Source organism: Xiphias gladius, chromosome 4 (genome assembly GCF_016859285.1).
Source record: "Xiphias gladius isolate SHS-SW01 ecotype Sanya breed wild chromosome 4, ASM1685928v1, whole genome shotgun sequence".
Lineage (NCBI taxonomy): Eukaryota > Metazoa > Chordata > Actinopteri > Istiophoriformes > Xiphiidae > Xiphias > Xiphias gladius.
The window spans coordinates 18841646-18862219 of record NC_053403.1 but is presented as its reverse complement, the minus strand read 5'-3'; the positions used below and the strand labels follow the sequence as shown (position 1 = coordinate 18862219).

At 39.2% G+C, this 20574-nt stretch overlaps 1 protein-coding gene across 2 annotated transcripts in view; it reads right to left on the bottom strand.

Moving 5' to 3' along the window:
* Positions 1-19847, bottom strand: part of nrxn3b (neurexin 3b) — a 270387-nt gene extending 250540 nt beyond the window's left edge. Inside the window, exons 1-3 of one of the 2 annotated variants that reach the window (XM_040125526.1) lie at positions 19093-19847; positions 14201-14212; positions 13155-13191 (exon numbers count right to left, since the gene is read on the bottom strand). In XM_040125526.1, coding sequence (XP_039981460.1) covers positions 13155-13191; positions 14201-14212; positions 19093-19789 — 746 coding nt within the window. In that variant the 5' untranslated portion in view covers positions 19790-19847. The remainder of the gene's footprint in view (positions 1-13154; positions 13192-14200; positions 14213-19092) is intronic. The other variant, XM_040125524.1, reaches the window with a different exon arrangement.
* Positions 19848-20574: the final 727 nt, after the last annotated feature.

The window sequence follows — 20574 nt, the reverse complement described above, 5'->3', positions numbered from 1 at the left end:
CCAGAATGTTATTTTGAGCAGTTTGGAGAAGGCTTTTAAACATCTTTAAATAATATTTACAGAAAATATAATTCAAGAGTTAATTTCATGAATAAAATATGAAAGTTCCAGAATCTTTGCATCAGCTATATTTATGTTATTAGCAAACAAAGTAAGCCAGTTTGTGTAAAAGAAGGCAGTTAGTTTATTAAAAACAACCAAAAATAATTACGGACCCACATATATAGTACATGTGCACCCAAACATATTTTTATATATATTTATATATATATATATATATACACACACACACACACACACACACACACACACACACACACATATATATATATATATATATATATATATATATATATATATATATGTAAAGCCAACCAGCACAAGACTGCACACATGGCTGGATACGTTCAACACACACTAACAAACATGCACACACATACAAGCACACAGCGAGTGTAACGTTGGGAGCTGATCAGTGCTTGATTATCTCCCCTCAGTGCAGTGCACTGAAGTCAAATCAGATGACTTCATTAGCATATCATCTGCATAAAGGCTCCACCAGAGCAAGGGCATTTGCCTGCTATGTGGCCTCTACTATGTCTCAGTCTGAAGAGGGGGGGGTTAGTGTTACAGATTCTTTTTAATTTTGGTTATAACTAAGCAAATGCTGGGTTTCTTTGAAGTCACGACTTCCTTAGATATCTTAATGACCAGTTAATTGAGGGCGCAGTAAAAAAAAAAGAGAAAAATTCAACTGAAGATAATTTCTGTCACAAATGCTGGCGTTTCCTATATATCCAATTATAAGCCTTTCTGCTGCAAATTAAAGTATGAACACTTGTGAATGGATATTTGTTCAGTGAATATTAATTGCATGAATATTTGTATTTTAGCATTCTGTACTTTTCTCTTTTGCAAATGACCTCAAGAATGTTTGGTTAGATAACTGGTTCATATAAATATATGGAATAATAATAATAATAACATAAAACCCTTAAAAGACCTGATTATGAAATGATTAATATAAATTTTAATCATTTTAATCTGATCACACAAAAGACCACCACGTCCTCACCAGTCTCATATTTTTTTCTTCAGTTCTTCTCAAGCAATTCAATATTAACAAGGCTCTAAGAATATTTATTCCCTTCAAATGTTATACCATGAAAGGTTTCCAATCCTCACCTCACAAAAGTCCGCCCTTGGTTTCTGTTCGAAGAATGGCTCTTTCATTCCAGTTTTTTTTAACATTTCATATCACTTACTTTGTAACTCTAATGTTTCCATTAGTTCTTGTTCTTTTTCTTTTAATAAGTATTCACTGCCTTCATAATGGTTTACAGGTCAAAATTTCACCAACTTAGATGAACTACTTTTTGAAATGAGACTACACCTTTTTGTAGTCATCAGTGTCAGAATGCGCGAATAGCGGACATAAAGAATGAGCTCTATACTTCAACACACGTAAGCGTTCACACACGGATACATGTAGGAATAACTTCAAATTAGAAAAAAAACAAGTTTTCCTGTCAGGCAAGAGTGCTGCCAAGCAATGTTCAACATGAAAGCTTAGGAGGTTGCTATGTCATTGATGGGAAAGAAAGAAAAGCAAAAAAAGGTAGAAGGAAAAAACATAAACTTATAAAACACAACAGTGCCATCGCACATATGTCTGGGCCACATCAATATGCAGCCTTAGTGGGCCCCCCTCCACTTTTAATACATCAATTTTCACACCTGTAAAGGTGTGGTAAACACTTCTACTTTAGTAGTTATTAGGGTAATCAGTAAAAAAAAGTCACAGTAAACAAAAGTCTTAAGTTCACACTATGACAAGGCAACAATAGCACCCTTTGCCTTGTCTGTTGCAACATAAAAGAAACACAGTCAAACTCTAGAGACTTGGAGGCACAATTTATATATGTAGAAAAGGTAGGTACAAGAAATATGCTGAAACTGAGGGCAATACTGCTTCATTTAACAGCAAGTTAACTTTTATATTAGCTAGCCACATTAAATACCAATTTAAAACCACACTGCTAGCAAGTGTGTTCACAAAATGCTTCCCATCCGATAGAGTTTTTTTTGTTCCTGTCTTTCTTTTCTCTTTTGATAGCCTGATTTTACTAAATCTACTTAAATTGTTTCAGATGCAATAAACAGTAATAGTTATAAAGCAGAAGTACAAACTGCAGATTAAAACTTTTGATGGCCAGGTTTTTGAGAGCCTTCCCCATTTTGGAGCTTTGGGTAATAAGTTCCACTATTCCCCTCACTACGACACCCTTGAAGCACAGATACTATGAAAAGAGAACTAGAAAAGCACTCAGGTGCTAACCTCCACCAAAGGTTTTCATGGTGATCAATCAGATTTTTGGAGAACAGAAGTCCTGGTAATGTTAAATGTTCAATGTTGCTATAGCAATGTCAAATGTCATCATATTTTGTAAGATTGCTCAGAGTTTGGTTGTACAACCAAAGTGTTACACCAATTTAAATGGCAAATAGGCCAGGCTTTGCCAAACAGTTACAGGAAAATGGTATCAAAATTCAACACAACTATTGAAAAAATACATTTTCTGATTGTCATAATATGTTGCTGCATAATCTCCTGACCACAGCCTATATAGATAGATACATGTTTGACCAAGGAATCATATTTATAGAAATTTGTTTCTGTGATTTAAAGTTGAAGAGTTGTCAGCATAAATGTTCTTTCGTAAACTGCAACATATGGCATTATTCACATCTATCTTTGTCTACTGCACAGAAAAATGTTTTTACCAAATTTTACTGCAAGTAGTTTCTCAGATATGCTAATTAACAGACAAACAGACAGACAAAAATTGGACTGAAAACATAATCTCCTTGGCTGAGGTAACAAACAGAGACCAAGAGGATTAATTAAATAAAGAACAAAGAAAGAGAGAAGAGGAAGAGGGAAAGAGGCAGTGTGCTCAAACAGTGGTTGCTGCATTTCTTACCATTCTGCTGCCATGTTTGTTTACTTTCTCCCTGGTGTGAACATCTATGCATGGCTGCAGCCATCACATCTACACATGTCACCCCTCTCAACAATCACACAAACACTCTGCACAAATACACACGCTTCCACACATTCTTAAGTCTTTCTGCGCTCATACTTAGACTCTCATAAAACAGCCCTTCAAGCCACATCTTAACCTAGTTCTTCATATAAATCCTATTCATAAGGTCTCAGGCACTTCACAAACAATACACAGCCTTCCTGAGTTTTCAGCCAATATCTTCACTCAGTGTAATACTACCCCCGCATGAAAACCTTGCTATCTAATTTTGCTATATTTTACTAATTTTTTTACTTGAAATTAGGGTGTATTCGGTATATGATATGATAGGTGTGCTGACTAGTGAGTAATAAAAACATTTTTTTAATTGCAACACTGTGTGGTCATTAAAAATGAACAGACTTTGAAGGTAGAGAAAGAATGCTACAACTTGCATCCTTATCTGTGACAATGCAGATGTACATTTATGTAATGTGTAAATAGATTTTCTATTTGTTGCTGTGTGTGAACAGTGTACATTTAATGTTTTCTCAGCAGCAAAGCCAATAAAGATCGTTTAAATGCTTCATTCAAACATATTAAATATTTTGCTGAAAATGTGGCTTAACCAAGAGCAATATTCTTTTGGTGATAAGCAGCAACGCAAATAAAGATGGACAAATATGTCAGTTACATATTCACATGTTCCTTCTCTCTCTTTCTCTTTCACTGTTGCGTAACCACTGACGCACTCATGATGCGTGAAAAAGTGGGAATCAGTTTTGCTCGGTTGATCCCAGAGGTCAGCAGCAGAGAGAGAGAACAGAGGGAGAGGAGTAAAGAGAGCACAAGGCCAAAAGAGAGTGAAAAAGAAAGTGAAAGAGGGAAAGAGAACCAATCGTCAGGCTGGCATCAATGAGTTGGTGTTAGGGTAAGAACTACGCAGTAGCTGACAATGTTTTGTGAACCTCTGCCCATTGTCTGGGGAACCGGAGATGCAGGAAATGGCTCAGACAAACGGGATAAGACAGAGCAGAACATAAAAAGACAGAGAATAATGGGAACTAAATGGGAAACAAAAAGTTAGATAACAGAAGGGAACACAAGTGTGGAAAAAACACAACCAGAGCAAACAATACAGCAGAAACACAGAACATAGATAAAGGTAGAGAAATGGGGGAAAACACATAAAGGAAATTTCAGGAGAAGAGACAGTCAATACCTCTCTCAGATTCCAGTGACAAATATAATGAAACCCATGCAAAATCCACTTTATTCCTTAATTAAAATTATAAAGCTTTGAAACACAAACAGAATTGCTTGATGCCTCCACTTTTCAGGCACAATTCTGAACAATTAATGATCTGGCTTCTATGAACTAAAAGGGGGACTGCAGGTAGAAAACCCACAGGTGTAGAGGAGGACGTCTGTATTTACAACTCCTATTTTCTGACTACTTGAGTAGCAGCTGGTTAGTGCTGAAATCAATTTGACCAATGCCCTCAATTTTTAGCTACTTTGAAATCCACCTCGAGGATTGTGGTGTAGTTTCAAACTTAGTAATGAGGAGAGGCAAAGTTAAACTCAATTTCAGGGTGAGCGTCTGGCCATTAATAGCCATTTATTAACAGCACAGCCAACGTGCGCCAAGGCCAATAAGTGCAAGCTGGTGCTCTGAATCCCAAAATCTGAGGCAAAACAGGAATACCCATTTTTATTGCCTCTGTGACACTGCATGGCTACAAACAAACCAAACCTGTGATGACACACACCTATTTCTATCTCATGCATTACATAGGACACGGAAGGAAAAATGCCTAATTTTCCAACATGCAATCATGTGTCAGCAGGTCAAAGACTGTATTTAGAGGGAAGAGATGCTTAGTAAATTTTTCACCCCAATTTCATTCTTTTGAGCAGCACAACATCAATGAATCAATTCAGCAAGAACTCACTTCTGTAGAAAAAAAACATTTTGGTTACCCTTAAAATTGTCTACTAGTTTTCAAGAGGATTTCCCCAACGACTATTGTCATGTGGAGTAATATCCTTCCCAACTGTAAGCACATTAGCTGTCTTAACAGACAGTTCACTCATTGACATCTAAATGAACTCAACAAGATGGCGTAACAGAAATGGTGCATTAAAGGTACCCTGTGCCACAAGTAGCACTATGGAGCAATGGTTTGATGAGACGGATACAGATTAGTTTGTATGGTGTGCATGAGATGAGGGTGCACAAGCATGCCCATGAGTTGCAACGACACGATAAAAAGCAGACGACTGCAAACTAACAAACACGGATGTAAAAAATACAGGATTTAAAATGTTTTTTAAATTTGGCTTTACTAATGTTTTATATGGCAGGAAAAGCATTCACTATGCTTCAATTCATTTTGGAAAGAAAAATTAAACATAAACATAACTTTCTTTGTCAACAAGAAAACTCTACAGTAAACTTACACACATTCTTCTTCCTGGTCAAAACCTGGCGCCTACAATATCCACAATGCAACTTGTAGACTAGACATTTGGTCAAAGATTTTGGTGTGTTACCCTAGTAGAGGCTAAAGTAGCCTCAAGCACAGATGAGGAGCAGGTTACAGACGTCTGGTGCGCCAACATCTTTCTAACTCCACACCCCAGATTTTTTTTCATTGCCTTCAGCCCCAACTGACACTGACTCAAGTGACATCACTTGAGGAAATTCACCAGACTTTGTGCAGCTCCCTGTGGAGCCACAAAAGGTTTCATACAGCCTTTTTTAGCTCCCTAGGACCTGCAAAAATACTGTAATGTGTAAAATCTGCACAGCTCCTCTGTCAACAAAATAACATAAGGATCACTGCACATGTGCCACTGAACACAATGAATTACCAAAATCAATATTGGTAATCTGTAATGTAATTTTTGGGCAATCTGTGGCACTGTGTAGAACAATAAAGCACTCCGTTGAGTTCAAACAAAAATCTCAAGTCAGTGAATGAGTCACTTAAATGCTATGCACACTGGCAGCATGTGGCTTGCATCAAAACATCAGCACCTGTTGTTTCATGTGTAAGTGCACACACCGACAGCATCATGACACGTCATTACTGGCTGACAAGTGTCAGTGTATCACAATATGCCACTGGCCAATTTCCAAGCATTGACACAAATTATTTCTGTGAATAAGCCGCAGTTTAATCCTATTTGCTCCCCAAAATGGCACATCAAATAATGCAACACTATGTGACACTGTGTGCTGTGCTTGACACATACACTTGCAACTGAACAAACTAAATACACTGAAGTTGCTTTCATTAACCAAAACATAATTATTCTATTGGCTTTTAACTATATATAATCACTTTTGAGGGGGACAGTATATTGTTAGACTACTGCCTAAACACAGTAGTTTCAGGCAACATTGGAAACAAGGCACTGCAAAATGGTATAAAGTCACTGAGATATTTCTGGTTTAGTAGTGGCGAAGTCCAGTGAATTAACCAAAAAGCTCTGAAGAGAACGGAAAGAGCTGCAAATAAATCCGACTGACCCCTGGAAGTATCTGTGGACAGACTGACTGTGATGTTAGGCTCATGAATGTCCACAGTACTTTGAACTGGAGAAACACGAAAAACAGGAAGGAGGGGAAGAGACAAAGTGAGAAAGGCTAACTAGAATACTTAGGCAGACAGAGATAAAGGCAGAGAGAGAGAGTGAGAGAGATGGAGTCAGAGTCAGAAGAGAGGTGACAGGCAGGGAGAGAATATATATACAGAGAGAGGGAGGGAGAGAGACAGAAACAAAGTGTGTGACAGAGGCTGAAAGCAAGAATCTTCTCTGTGTGAACTCTGCGGCAGGACTTTGAGTGGATAATTAGAGAGAATGACTCCAGAAGTGGAGAATAAGTTCTCAGTCCTAAGCCTTCATGCAGGGGGATTAGACTCAGGCTGAACTCCTCCTCACTCCTCCTCTACCTCCCTCCCAGCACTCTCAATGCTCTCTAAAGTGGACTTGCCCCCATTGCCAAGTTATGTCCAAAGCAACTAACGCAGTGCTCTTTCTCTGTCCACCCCTGGAGTCCAAACAGTTTAATTACAGAATGATATATTCACCATTTTTGTGTCATCTATAGCACAGGGAGTGAGTATAATTATAGAAAACAAAATGTACATTGCAATTCTCTTCATTACCCTGCAATAATGTCCAATATATTATCATGTACAATATACAGTATGTAATCATGATACTCATATTTGGATGAGACCATGTCAACAAGGTTTTAAATTAACTCTTGACTGCATTATTGCAAGGTATAACATATATTTTGACTCTTCTCATTGTGTGCGTTTGAGTAAAACTTTCCAAGGGTTGATTATTATTACTGTCACAAAGAACACCAAGTTATAAAATGGAGAGATTTTACAGTGTACTGATATTTTTGTGTTCAGAGGAAAGCCATTAGGTAATGCTGGCCGCAAGACCTGCAAGCTGTAGCTTAAAGTGTCATCTCTGACCTTCGGCTACACCATCAAATACAGGTGTTCAATGTAAGCACATCATTGATGAGACAGGGGATAAAATAAGTACGTCACAAGTCAATGAGTGAACAATGGGTCTTCGTGTACAGGACACCATGGTCCAAGTGTGTTTCAACTTTTTTGTTTGTGCTATGTTAGAACAAAATATGCTAACAAAGTGCTTCTGATCAGTGCTCTGCAAGCAGGTCCTAGCAGTAGATTTAAGTGGACTATGAGATTTAGACAAAAGGTACGAAGCTCAGGAAGCTGCCTGAAATGAAAGACCTTTTTTTAAAAAGTAATTATCACCCAGATTTCCAATCTCAATATAATCAAACTAACAAGTACACATAACAGACGCAGCCAAAATTATTGGTACCCTTCCACTTAAAAAAACAAAAAAAACAAAAGTACTGCCAAAAGTAATTGGTATTGACTATTCTCTATTCCATCTCTAATAGAACAGACACGTTGCTTTTAATTTTCAGTGTAATATATTATTTTAAATAATACAACTAATGAAAATGGCATGAACAGAAATATTGTGACCCTTAACCTAATATTTTTTAGCACACCCTTTTGAGGCAATAATGGCAATCAAGTTCTTTTGGTAGCTCTTAATGAGATTTCTACACCTCTCAGCTTGTAGTTTGATCCAATCTTCTTGAGCGAACTGCTCCAGGTCTCTCAGCTTTAATGGGTGCCCTCTCCCAACTTCAAGTTTCACCTCTTTCCATCAGATGTTCAATTGGATTAAGGTCAGGACTCGTAGCAGGCCACTTCAGAATGGTCCAGTGTTTTATTCTTATACATTCTTGGGTGGTCTTAGATGTATGTTTTGAGTCATTATCCTGTTGGAGGAGCCATGACCTGCGAAAGGAGCTCTCTGACACTGGGCAGTATGTTTTTCTTCAGAATAACATGATATCTTCTGATATTCATGTGCCCTGCACAGATTCAGGGGCTCCCTCCCAGAGCTGATGTGACTCACCAAAAAGTTCTAATTTATAGTGCTTTTATACATGCACTGCAACCTTGAACTTATCTAGACATTATCCAGTCCGTGTAAGTCCGTGTAATGTCCGATTGAGCCAATGTGCGAATAGAGCATGTCACTGTCTGGAGAAATCACAGCCAGCGAGTGGGCGTCACTACAATCCACTAAATTATCACTACTTTCTAACGGTTAGCAATAATTTTGTCCACGCCATCTTCGAAGATCTTCGTGAAACACTTTTCACGGGTTTTTTGTTTTATTCTATGGCAAACCAAAGGCATGCAATAATTTTAACACTTTTCAGAAAGTAAAGAGCATTTTTTCAATGAGGTGTAAGGGTACCAAAACTTTTCGCCACATCTCTAATTACCGCAGAAAATAAATGTAAGCCTTCATGATCAGATCTCATTACCTGGATGACATATTTAGATATGATCATAGTCAGAATGTCAGCTGTAAACTGGGTCTTTGATTAGTACTTGGTCTCATGTGAAGCCTGTCCTTTCTTCAGTTGTGTGATTCTTCCCCCAAGCACAGAGTAGGTAGATTTCAGTTGATTAAATAATTCAATTTGCAACCAGATGAACATATGTGATCGCAATAATATTTTTATTAATTTTATATATTTTAAAAAAGGACGTATCAGCCACTAAAATCTGAAAATAGATATCTGTGCAGTCTAATAAACTACATATCTGCAAGTTGAAGAGCAGCATGTTGCTAACTGGAGCAATATTGCTAACTGGAGCACAGTCCCTGGTCCACTGCCATGGCTTCTAAAAAGTTTTCTCTGAGCCAAGAACAATCAGGGCCTCTCTGACTGAAAGGGACCAAAACTTTTTTGATACATAGCTCGGGGTACATGTGGCATCAGTCCCAGATTTGAGCACAGGGATGACAAGGTGCTCCATATTTTTCATTGGAAATATGTGGTCTTGCAAGACTGACATGCTCCCCTGGGGAAGGGAATTCTGTTTTTGGTTTACCCCATCCACAGGGAGAAAACAGCACAGGGTATATTACAGTGAAGAATAGTGAAGACAGACAACTCATATACGTTATAGTCTCATTGTAATCACATTTCAGTCAAAATTCAGAAAATACACAACTTTCCTTTACTTCATATCGATCAAAATAGATTATCATACAGTAACTGACCTTTCTCTAAGCCCTTCCCCAGAAAAGCAACTCTCAAATCATAGCCTAGCAACTGTAACTAGGCATGACGAGCTTTGGATTTCTCGACATGGATACGCAAGAGTAAGGAATGGATTAAGTAGCGCATTTTTCTGCACTAACTTAAGCTTCAAATGTTAGCGTGTCTGGCTAACTGGTGTACAATCTACAGTAGTAACCCAGTGTTATTCCCAAAGCCAAGAAGCACATCATACTACATTAGTTTTTGGGATTACGGGTTATGAAAAAAAAACCCTTCCATGACTAGCACATCCACTGTTTATCATTTCCCCACTGTGTGGAAGCAGATCCCGGATGCTATCAGAGTTAACGTTAGTGGCTATATCCTGGTGTTTATCAGATTTGGGGAAGTTAACAGTCCAGCAAACCTAGGAACATTACCTAAGACAGCATTATGGTTGCCAAACACATTACATTTTTTAAAAATCAACATATGTAAGCTAAGCAGCCAAAAAGGCTTCTGTTTGACCTAATTAATGTTCAGATCTTACACTTTCGTAGCATACTTATAATGTTAGGACTAACTACGCTGCAATAAAATAGTAAAGCTCTGTCTATATTTCCATGTCTTTTAGATATATCATGAACTGGTGAGGACACTGACTTTTTGCCTGGGTTTAGCCCCAGCTTTAACCTAGGTCATTTACCAAAATAGCAGTATGTAGCCATCATTGCATATGTATAACCCCTTCTACAAGACTCTCCTTTTAAAAGGAGTCAGATAGAAGAGCTTTTCAACCAATGCAAGCAGCTAACAGCAGTTAATTAGCTAGCTAGAGCTGATAAGATCTGTCAGGGACGGTTGTCATTTCAGTCAGTAAAATCAACAACTGCAGGCTAAAAATGAGAAACCTGCTTTTTTCTACCTCCATCTTTATAGACCCCTTGTTTAAAAAATGACCAAAAATCTAAAGTGATAAAGCCGCTTCCCTTAACACTGTAAACAGCAAGCCTGACAGGTGTAGCAACAGTAACTAAGAAGGACAGGATTAGCACACAATCAGTGAACATAGGCAACTCACACATACGATTATAGTCAGTCTCACTGTAGCCACGTTTCAGTCATAAGTCAGAAAATACACAAATATTTCCATAAACTGATATCGATCAGGATCATAATTCGCTGTTTTCCTCAATCTAGCTGCAGGAGGCACACACACACAACTACACAGTGTATCTCATGGCTTTGATAAATGGATAATGAAAATATTCTATGCACAATGCCACTGCTATGACCTCATTCAAATGAATCCAAATGTCAGGTTAAATTCTTCAATCAGCTCCTTTTCAACAGACACAGAACTGTCACATTCAATTAAGCACTTACAATGTACACTTACACACGCAAATACATGAATGCTTGATCTTCACACTGATAGTCCATCATTAATATTTACTATTTGCAAAGACACTGAATAATCCATCATAGAGCAAACTACGACTATTATCATTTTAAATTTAACAGTGATAATCAAGTGAGTCTCCAGTACTGACACCATATTTCTTTCCATCTCCACTCCTCTCTCCGCTCAATCACTCCTCCTTCATGCAACAGTAAATACTGGCACTTGTTAGCTGGAGTCCCCTGATTTTCACTTTCTCTCTCACACAGATGAGCATATGCACACATTTAATGAACACACATAATGATTGATTAACCAGTGGCAGCACAAGCACAAATTCAACACACATACACACACACACACACACACACAAACACACACACACACACACACACACACACACACACACACACACACACACACACACACACACACACACACACACACAGCTCTCACGCAGCGCATATAAGAGTGCAGTATAGAAAAAAATGATAGCTGTACCTTTGTTTCTACCTGCAGTTTTTGGAGAGGAGAAAGAATCCGTAGCGATAAAAGAGGCAAGAGTGTGATCCAACGTAGAGCACCAGAGAAAGACAGCAAAAAGTGGGGATAAGCTATTGTTAGTGTACCTGTCTACAGTGGGCATTTGCCCTGCCAACTGACACTTTCATGCAAAATGTTGACAATCATGCAAATGGTGGAGAAATGAGAGAAGTGAATGTGGGCAGCAGACAACCGACACTTCACAATTTTAGCATTTTGTTTTCTTTTTTCTTTATCTTTTGGTGAATGGCATCTCTACACTAAGGTCGCACCAGAAAGAGACACATCAAAATTTATTTGTGTGTCCTCCTAAATAAGTGGTTCAGAGGAGGAAAAAGAAGGCTACGAAGAAAAGGTTTCCAGCATAGCTAATATAATCGCATTCTCAATTTTGGACTCTCCAGTTACCTCTGTTACCTTATAGGTCAGCACTGTCAAAACAGTTTGCAGCTGGTTGGCAAGTTCACAGTTGAACTATATATGAAAGCACATCAGGAATTGACTTTATATTTGCATGCAAATCCAAAGATCTTGGCAACTCCAAGAAAGTGAGAAAATTATTTCTGTACAAAATTTCACTGCGCTAAATGCTGGTCTGAAAGAACCCTAACACAGGCCTCCTCTGTGATGCTCACTGTCCCTCTTTCCTTCTGAACCCTATTGCCAGCATGGAACATTTATACTTTACCATTTATACAATTTATACAGGAAGATTCTACAAAATCTCAAATTATGTTCAGTGACATTTTGCATTCTCTAACTTTTTGATTAATGCCACAGTATTAGAATCATGTGATATGACTGAAAGCTCAGGAACATACAGTTTATTAAATTAACCTTAAAGTAAGATTGTTTTGTCAAACTGCTGCTTCCAAGTTCAAGAGTGAATCTCAACTTTAATCCAACATGAAAAAGAAGTCCTTAAAGTGCTCAGAAAATTCCAATTTAGCAAACTCCATATGCTGATAAAGATCATGTGGTATGATTAAAAACTAGTTCTAAATTAACCTCAAGGTAAGTTTATTTTGTCTACTGCTGTATCCAAGTTCAAGAGTAAACTTAAAATTATTTCTTTCTATAATATCTGCTCATGGCAACTAGAGTGTGGTTTAGGTCAGGAAAAGATTCTGATTATGGCAAATAAACTACAGTTAAAGTACAGTTAAGGTTAGGCAACTAAAACACTCGTACATTACCTAACCATGACAGTTTTTGTTCCTTATCTTCCTCTTTTCCACTCTTTATCTCCCATACTAATCCTTGTCGTCTTCCTTTAAGCTGTCTCCCCAAATTCCAGTGATTTCCTTATCCCCCCTCCTGCTCCCTTGCTTTTCATCCTCCCTCCTCCCTCCACTACCCGGTCACTGCAGAGGAGTTGAAACAGTGGATTGTGTAACTGCATGTTATCTGCGGAACTGAGAACAGTCCACACTAATGTAATACAAAGAAAACTTGGTGAAATGAGGGTGAGGAGACACAGAACCCTAGAGAGAGTGAGAAAGAGATGAAGGTGAGATGAGGAAAATCCCATGCCGCCATGCACCCTTCCCTACCAACACACATACACACAAACCCTCCCACTTCTCTGCAGCAACAATGGGAGCACTGCAACACAAAAATGCACATGGAAAGGTAGTGAAGGCAAACAGCGCAAAATTACACCCCAAAGCCAAGCCAGGCGGTGAGTGAACAAAAAAACAATAGAGATCTACAAAGAAAAAGAAGAGAGTACCTTGCTCTGCCTTGAGGTGTGCGAGGCCTTGAAGAAAAAAATCAAACAGACAGGAACAGAGAGAGAATTTGAGGAACAAACGCACACCAGTACTACACTAGTATTGCCATTAAGCAAGTTTTGCATGATGGCAAACCATGTCTATCAAACTAAAAGCAAAGCTTTCCCAAGTGCATCTGAAAGCTTTCTGTTGAAACAGACAAATGACTAATAAAGAGAGTAAGACAGTATGTGAATATAAAGTAGCTCTCCAGGTTGTTTATTGAATAAATGTTTTAAATGTCAGTTTTAAATGTTATACCAAGATTAGTGGTACATATTTGCTTGCCTTTTGGTACTGAATGTCTAAATAATTTTCAAAAACATTACATAACAGTTTAACTGAAACTGTGTGCTGCCCTTCTTGTGACTCACCTGTTTTTTTCTGGACTGCTGTGGAGTTGTCAGAAGACAGGAGAGAAAGCAAAGAGAAGGCCTGCATTAATGACACACTACAGCCACTTTTGCATGTGGGTCAAACATGCAAAACATACCACACTTATAAGCATTTTGTTGCCATGTAAGGAACAAAGAGCTGCCCCTTGACATGTCTGATAAAAATAACTACCTCAGTGTAAATCTCTGTGAAGAGAAGACACATAAAGTTTCATCTGTCCCATCCTCTCAGGGAACCAGATTGACATGACACTTTTGGTAATCAACTCTTTCAAATTACGAATATTGGTACAGTAACAAAATATTCAGCATCTTGTATCACACAGAGTGCCTCACACACATAAAAAGAGACATAAATCCACATCTCTGAGGATTTATGGTACTGTGAGGTTTGTGGATCTCAGGACGCTCCTTCTCAGAACCATAACTTTCTCCTCCACTCCACCTTTTGCCCCTTTAACCCACCCACCAACATTTTTTTTCACTGCTAACCCAAATTCCACACACCCCTTGTGGTTTCTCACTGGGGAATGCTCACTGTGGGATTCCTGTTGTTCACAGTATGGCATGGCAAAAAAAAAAAAAAAAGCCACACATTACGGTTCATCCCTTGCGGCAAACATCCTCACCAGGGTCTGACCCATGGATGACACCTTGTGGTTATCAAATATGCCAGCCTGATTTAGGGCACCTCAGAGATCACTGAGTGAATGTAGTTTCAGTTGTATATGTAGTTATATATTGCACTATGATCCAGGATTCTACTTTTTTAGTCTCAAACCTGGTGCTCATTACAGAAGATTCTGTAATGAGAGCCTCTAAAGAGTTCCAAGGACTGACATGAGGAAATTAAACAAACCTTAATTGTCAGCTCTAATGCACAATATCAGATGTTAATTTGACTGCCTTGATCTCTGCCCAGGCTGCAAAGAGTCCCGGTCTGTTTCCCACCACTTTATATAACTAGGGATTTAATGCTTTATTTTCTTTCTCCCTCACAGCATTAAGTCCTTGTTAAATGTTAAATATAACAAACTCTACACAAGAGAGAAATATCATGTGTGGATGTGTAGGGAGACAAATTCTGGAGAAGTCGCTGATAAAGGCGAAGTGAAATACTCTCCCGGAGTCCAAAATGGCTGCTACTTCTCCTCCAACATGAGAAAGGATGACATTGGCAAGGAAAAGGGAAGGACGAAGCATGGAAGCGGGTGGAAGGGAGATAGGGGCCAGCTGATGGACAGCAGTGCAGCTCCAGCTTTCCAGAACTGGGGGACTTAAGACCCCTGAATGTCTGTGCCTGACTGAGCAGGCACACGTTCTATTTTTTTTTCTGACTGTGCAAACGCTTGCGCTCAGTAAGTGCACAAATACTGTGTGCGAGTGTTTGTGTGTTAAATGCTCAGTTTCCCATGTAGATAAAACCCTTTCTCTTGATGCGACAGCATCCAGAACAAGCCAATGTGCTGTGGAGGACATGTGGTCCGAGCATAATCCCCTGCTCTATTTTACCAGCAGCTTCACCACTCAAATCCAAACATAATTTTCAGCTTGGGCACTAGACACAAATGCCCTCTGCACTGGAATCAGGCAAGTCCCTCACCAATTTTTTTCCTTTTTTTTCCCCCTGACCTACTTTTTATAGTAAGATTATTGTAACTGTCATTTTTTCCATGTCTGTTTATTAATCCCCAAAGCTAAGCCTGAAGGCACCATTTCAGCACTTGCTTAACAGTTTGCTTGCCCTAACCTTCAATTACTAGCCTTCCATCAAGCCAGTGAATTATTTTTTAAGCAAAAGGGCCTTAAACTGTCCATTACAAATGCAGGATGTAGGATTCTGACAGAGGAAATGAGCGATCATTTTACATATTCATTAAACAATCTAGTGTAGCTCTTAATAACCTTGACCTTATGCATATCTCATTGTAACTGAATAAACCCCAAGGTATTCAAGAGACTTCATAATGTCACCCCCATTAATTTAACTGAAAAGAATGAGGGACAATATTCAGATCATTACCATAAAAGATACTGATATTTGCACAGCTAATAACGGGAGCAGAATCAAGTTAATATTAAAGATGACTCCGCATAAGCGAACAGTTTAAGAGTTATCAACACAGCAGAAGACAAAATTGTGGAGATACAGCAGCGGATTTGCCTGCCAAAGTCAACACGTGTGGAGAGCTAGTGGTGAGTGGTGTCTAATTTCAGCTCATTGCCCTGACACAGTTAGTCACACTGATACATCCTGATTCACATGGGAGGAGAGACTGAACATGTGTTTTATGGCCAACTGTTTATGGTGCTAAGCTGTTAGCCGAGCTCGACAGTTTGGGAAGAGCTGCAGGAGCTCCGATTGAGACAGGACTGTCTCATGATTATCACTGTGGTGTAATAATAATGCATCAACAGTAGACTAACCAAGCTATCCCATGATGCAAGAATGCACACCCAAAAATGGGCAAACAGTGTGGAAATGAATGTTTTTCAGTGCACAAGTGGCACAAACAGGCTCTACCCCATTTTCCCATGCCATTTTCTCATTTTTCATCTCACGTTAATTCTGCCCTCTTCTCATATTTCCCTTCTAGGCCAGTAGGCTAGCAGGGTACCATTAGGAATACAGCTGGCAAAATGCTTCCAAGGCCCAGTCCACTCAGTCAGTCAGCCATCTGCCCACTTTAACCAGCAGCTCCAGGTTATCGTTGCTCCGCAACTATGTGTGTGTTTGTGTGCACTGTAAATGCAACTGTGAATACAAAAGTGTCTGAGTGGAAGCATGCAAGGCCCGGGTCATGCAGCCTGATAATGTAACATACAAATATTCACAGGTTTAACAGATTGCTTTCTTGCTCATTAACGTACAGCATATTTAACGGTATGCCGACAAAGACAGGTGTGCTAAGCAGTTGTTCACATCTAACTGCAACTAAATGTTGAAAGTTTAATGACTCTGAATATCCCAGAAAAATATCCTGTCCACCAGGGTTGACAGGACCACAAGTGGACATGTGGACTTAACAATAAAAAAATTCTGTGCTAGTTTGCCAACAGACAGTTTGAATTGACGGTGGTGTTTGTGCAAGCATTTTCTGGGCAAATTAGCCATGTTCTCTGTTCTCATTATCCTCTTTAATTATGGTTCCCAGTCTCTGTGGCATAATGAACAATCAGCCACATTAGTTAATGGGAAAGCAGAAAAGAGCAGCAGTCAGATCAGCTGGGAAGCTAACATGACTACCCTCCCTGCCTCTCTCGTTTTACCTGAAAATAGAGGAATATGGAGAATAGGTGTGCCAATAAATGTGTATGTGAGAAAGAAAAACAGATGTAAGAGAGAGGAAGTAAACAGGGGGTTGTTGGTGTCCAACAGCTGACCTCCTGGGACAAACAGGGGTACAACAGGCCTGTGGTGAATTCACCCGTCATACTTGCGCTGCCCTGCGGCTGAGATATGACCATCTCTTTCCCTGTCCAAGCTGTCTGGCTGAGTTGCTAGTGCACTCTTAAAACCTTGGTTGTTTTAGCAAGAGGATGTCATAGTTCCCCTGTCAACTATCAGGAAGCTCTGGGACAAATGGACCACCTCCTCCTCCTCATTCTGCTACTCCTTCTCCTCCATCAAGTGTTCAACAAAGGCAATGAGCAAATGAGATGAAGCAAAAAGGGGTCAAGTCCAGTCTGTCCGCTTGACTGCTCTGCAACCAGCACATTGCGTGCTGTCCTGAACAATGCCACAGGCTAGCACTTGGGATTTAAGCTCCAAACAGCTTTGTTTGAGCAGCAAATGATCGGACATATAATGAAACAAAATGCAGAAAAACCGCTGCACGGAAATCTTAGATTGCATTTTAAATGTATGCTATAATGGAGATAAATAACAAAATCTTAACTGTGTTAGACACAGTTTAAAATAACTTGCAATCAGTGCTGTAGCATTCAGTGAGCATTCCCCGGATTTTTGTCAAAGTGGAGTCATCCCTTAGCCTTGTCAGTCTGATTTAGGCAGGCAGGAAGTGGGTCAGCAGTGGAGGAAATTTGACATGGATCTATTCACAAGTTATCCTTTACAATCCATACACATGAAGAACAGAGTTTAGCATGCAAGATTATAGCGAAAATGTGTATTCTATGGATTACTGATCTAAATGTGAAAAAAAAAAACAACATTTTGATGTGGGAGATGCCGTTCCAAAAAAGAGCAAGTTGCTATTGGCATCAGATAGCATTGATCTCAAGGATACAAGCAGTGGTGTGTTTTGAAAGATGTAGGTTAACATTATGCAGCCCTCACCCAGCAGGGCCATAAAAAAATTGAAAGTAGTTCAGTGTACAGTACCAGGAAAAACAGGACTACTTTGAAAAGTGTGTCCTGCATTACATCACTGTCACTGGGCTATTTGAGAGTATACATAAGTATCACCTGAAAAAAAGCCTTGTGGGCCTATATCTTTAAAGGTGTGGAGATAGAATAGGGTAGAATATAATATATAGCTGCATCTCATTACACTCCACAAAAAAGAGATGGTCTTGGCACAGAAGTAGAGGAAAAATAAATGAAGTTGTTTCTCATCCAAACATTGCATGTACCTTCAGGTTCTTGTACCACCTTGCAAGTGCTGAATACATTTAATGGAGAAAAGAGAACTGAGTGTTGTAACTTTAGTTATATCAGCTAATACCGTATCCACCGCTTCCTCATCAAAAGTAATAACTGTGAAGGGAGAGGAAATGCTGAGCACATCACCTCCAATTTAACTCCCACACGAAATATGAAGACTTTCTAAAAGAATCTGCAAGAGCAATAACCTACAAAGAAATACTCTAATTCTATGTCCTGTGTGAATTGCATGAAATCTTTCAAACACAGGGGAGTATACCTGCCCATGCTTCACATAAATTAACCTTTTGTGTAAATACTACATTGCAATCAATGCACATTTGTCAAAGAATTTCATAAATGAAGTTTAGGGTGGAACAAATCACACTAGGTGTAATGTGAATAACAACCCATTTATGGAAATTAAATCTAATTTCAGCAGTCTGTATTGAGATTTATAGCATGGCAAAATACTGTACATTGAGTTTTTAAAGCCACACACCATAAGATAATTTTAACAATATACTGTATATCTGATGCAAATATGATTGGTTAATACAACATTTTATTACCGTATATCTGTAGGGAGACAGCAAACCTGCTGTTAGGTCAGTTCTGAATTTGTAAGGAATCCCTCTGAATTTTTTACAAAGTTTTTAATCAATATTCATTGCTCGACACAGAAAGCTCTGGAGCCAGCCCTCTTACCTTCAGTGCAGTATCGACCTACATATCCAGTTTTGGAGCAGTCACAGTAGGTTTCTCCATCTGCCAGTGAGCAGATCCCACCATTCTCACAGGGGTTCTCTGTGCAAAGGCCCATCATATCCAAGCGTACTTTCTGACTATTGATGAGTGTGGGCAGCTTACTCCCATAACTGAGATCTTTAATAATTCCCTTGAATGGTGGTAACTCACGAACAGTGGGCAGGGTGATGGCAGATGTGCGGATGTCTCCTGGGAGCCCTCCAAGGAAGAGGTCACTGACGATCTTCATGAACTGACGCTGAGGCCGCACCTCTGCCGTCTTGGTCTGGCCATCCAAGGCCAAGCCAGTCCGCAAATTGTGCCTGTTGATGGCTGCAAAGTGCCAGCGGCTGTCATTCACCATTTTATCAGAGGTGATGGTGGTCTCAGCACAGTCGATGCTGACGCGAAGCTGCAGCTTACCCTCAGATACCCTGAGGAGCAGGAAGTCACAATATCCGCCATCGTCAAAGTAGAGCAGCAGGCCTTCCGATTCTGACGTCTTCAATTGAAATGTCAGGTCACTTCTGGAGCTGGCATCCCAGCGCAGGTAGCGAGCCCACTGACCCTCAGAGCCAGTAAACTCAAAGCCTACACTCAGGCCCAGCACATTACTTAGCAGCAAGAGGACATGCCCAGGTAGACTGTTGGGATTCATCGTAGAGAATAACACGGTGTACCAGAGGAGGGTTAGAACTGGGGATTGATCCTCAAAGTGATAATAGCATCTGATTATGGCTGTGTTCCAGGATTTATCTGCTGAATGTTATATTCCACATAGATAATTTAACAGTCAAGCAGAAAATGCAATATTCGTCTTTTTTTTTATAATTTTTGAGACAGATCTAATGTTGATAATAGACAGAATCTGATCTTCTCAGCCAAGTCTATGCAGAGACACATGGAAAAAATATCAAATATCCACACCAAGTGGACAGGTGAGAGTGCTAAGATGAAGGTGATCCTTAGTATGAGGTGTCAGTGATTCAGAGCTGCATGTTGCTATTTTTCTTTGAGGCGACTTCCTGGATTGAAGAACATAACCTTCATCGCAGGTCCAGTGCTGTGCCCCATGGTTTGATCTCCAGCTTCAGATACGCTTTTGACAGAACTAAGTAAAAAAAGAAAAAACACAGATCACTTTAAGGAAAAAATCATATTTTTTAATGTCAATTGGAATAACTAAGGAGCCATCTGCAAATAAAATAGGTGATGTGGTGGTTCACTTGTAATGAACATATAAACTTATAAGACACAAAAAAATTATTACAATATTAAATACAGTATGTAATCAAATACTATTCAATACAAAGGGTCTGCAAAAAATAGATCTTTTGTGAAGGTTAAAATGTTTCATTTTGATTAATACTGAGAGAGAAAGGTGTTAAGTCGACTGCAAGGTCATTTTTAAGCTGTATTTGGTAATGTTGTTACATTTTATTT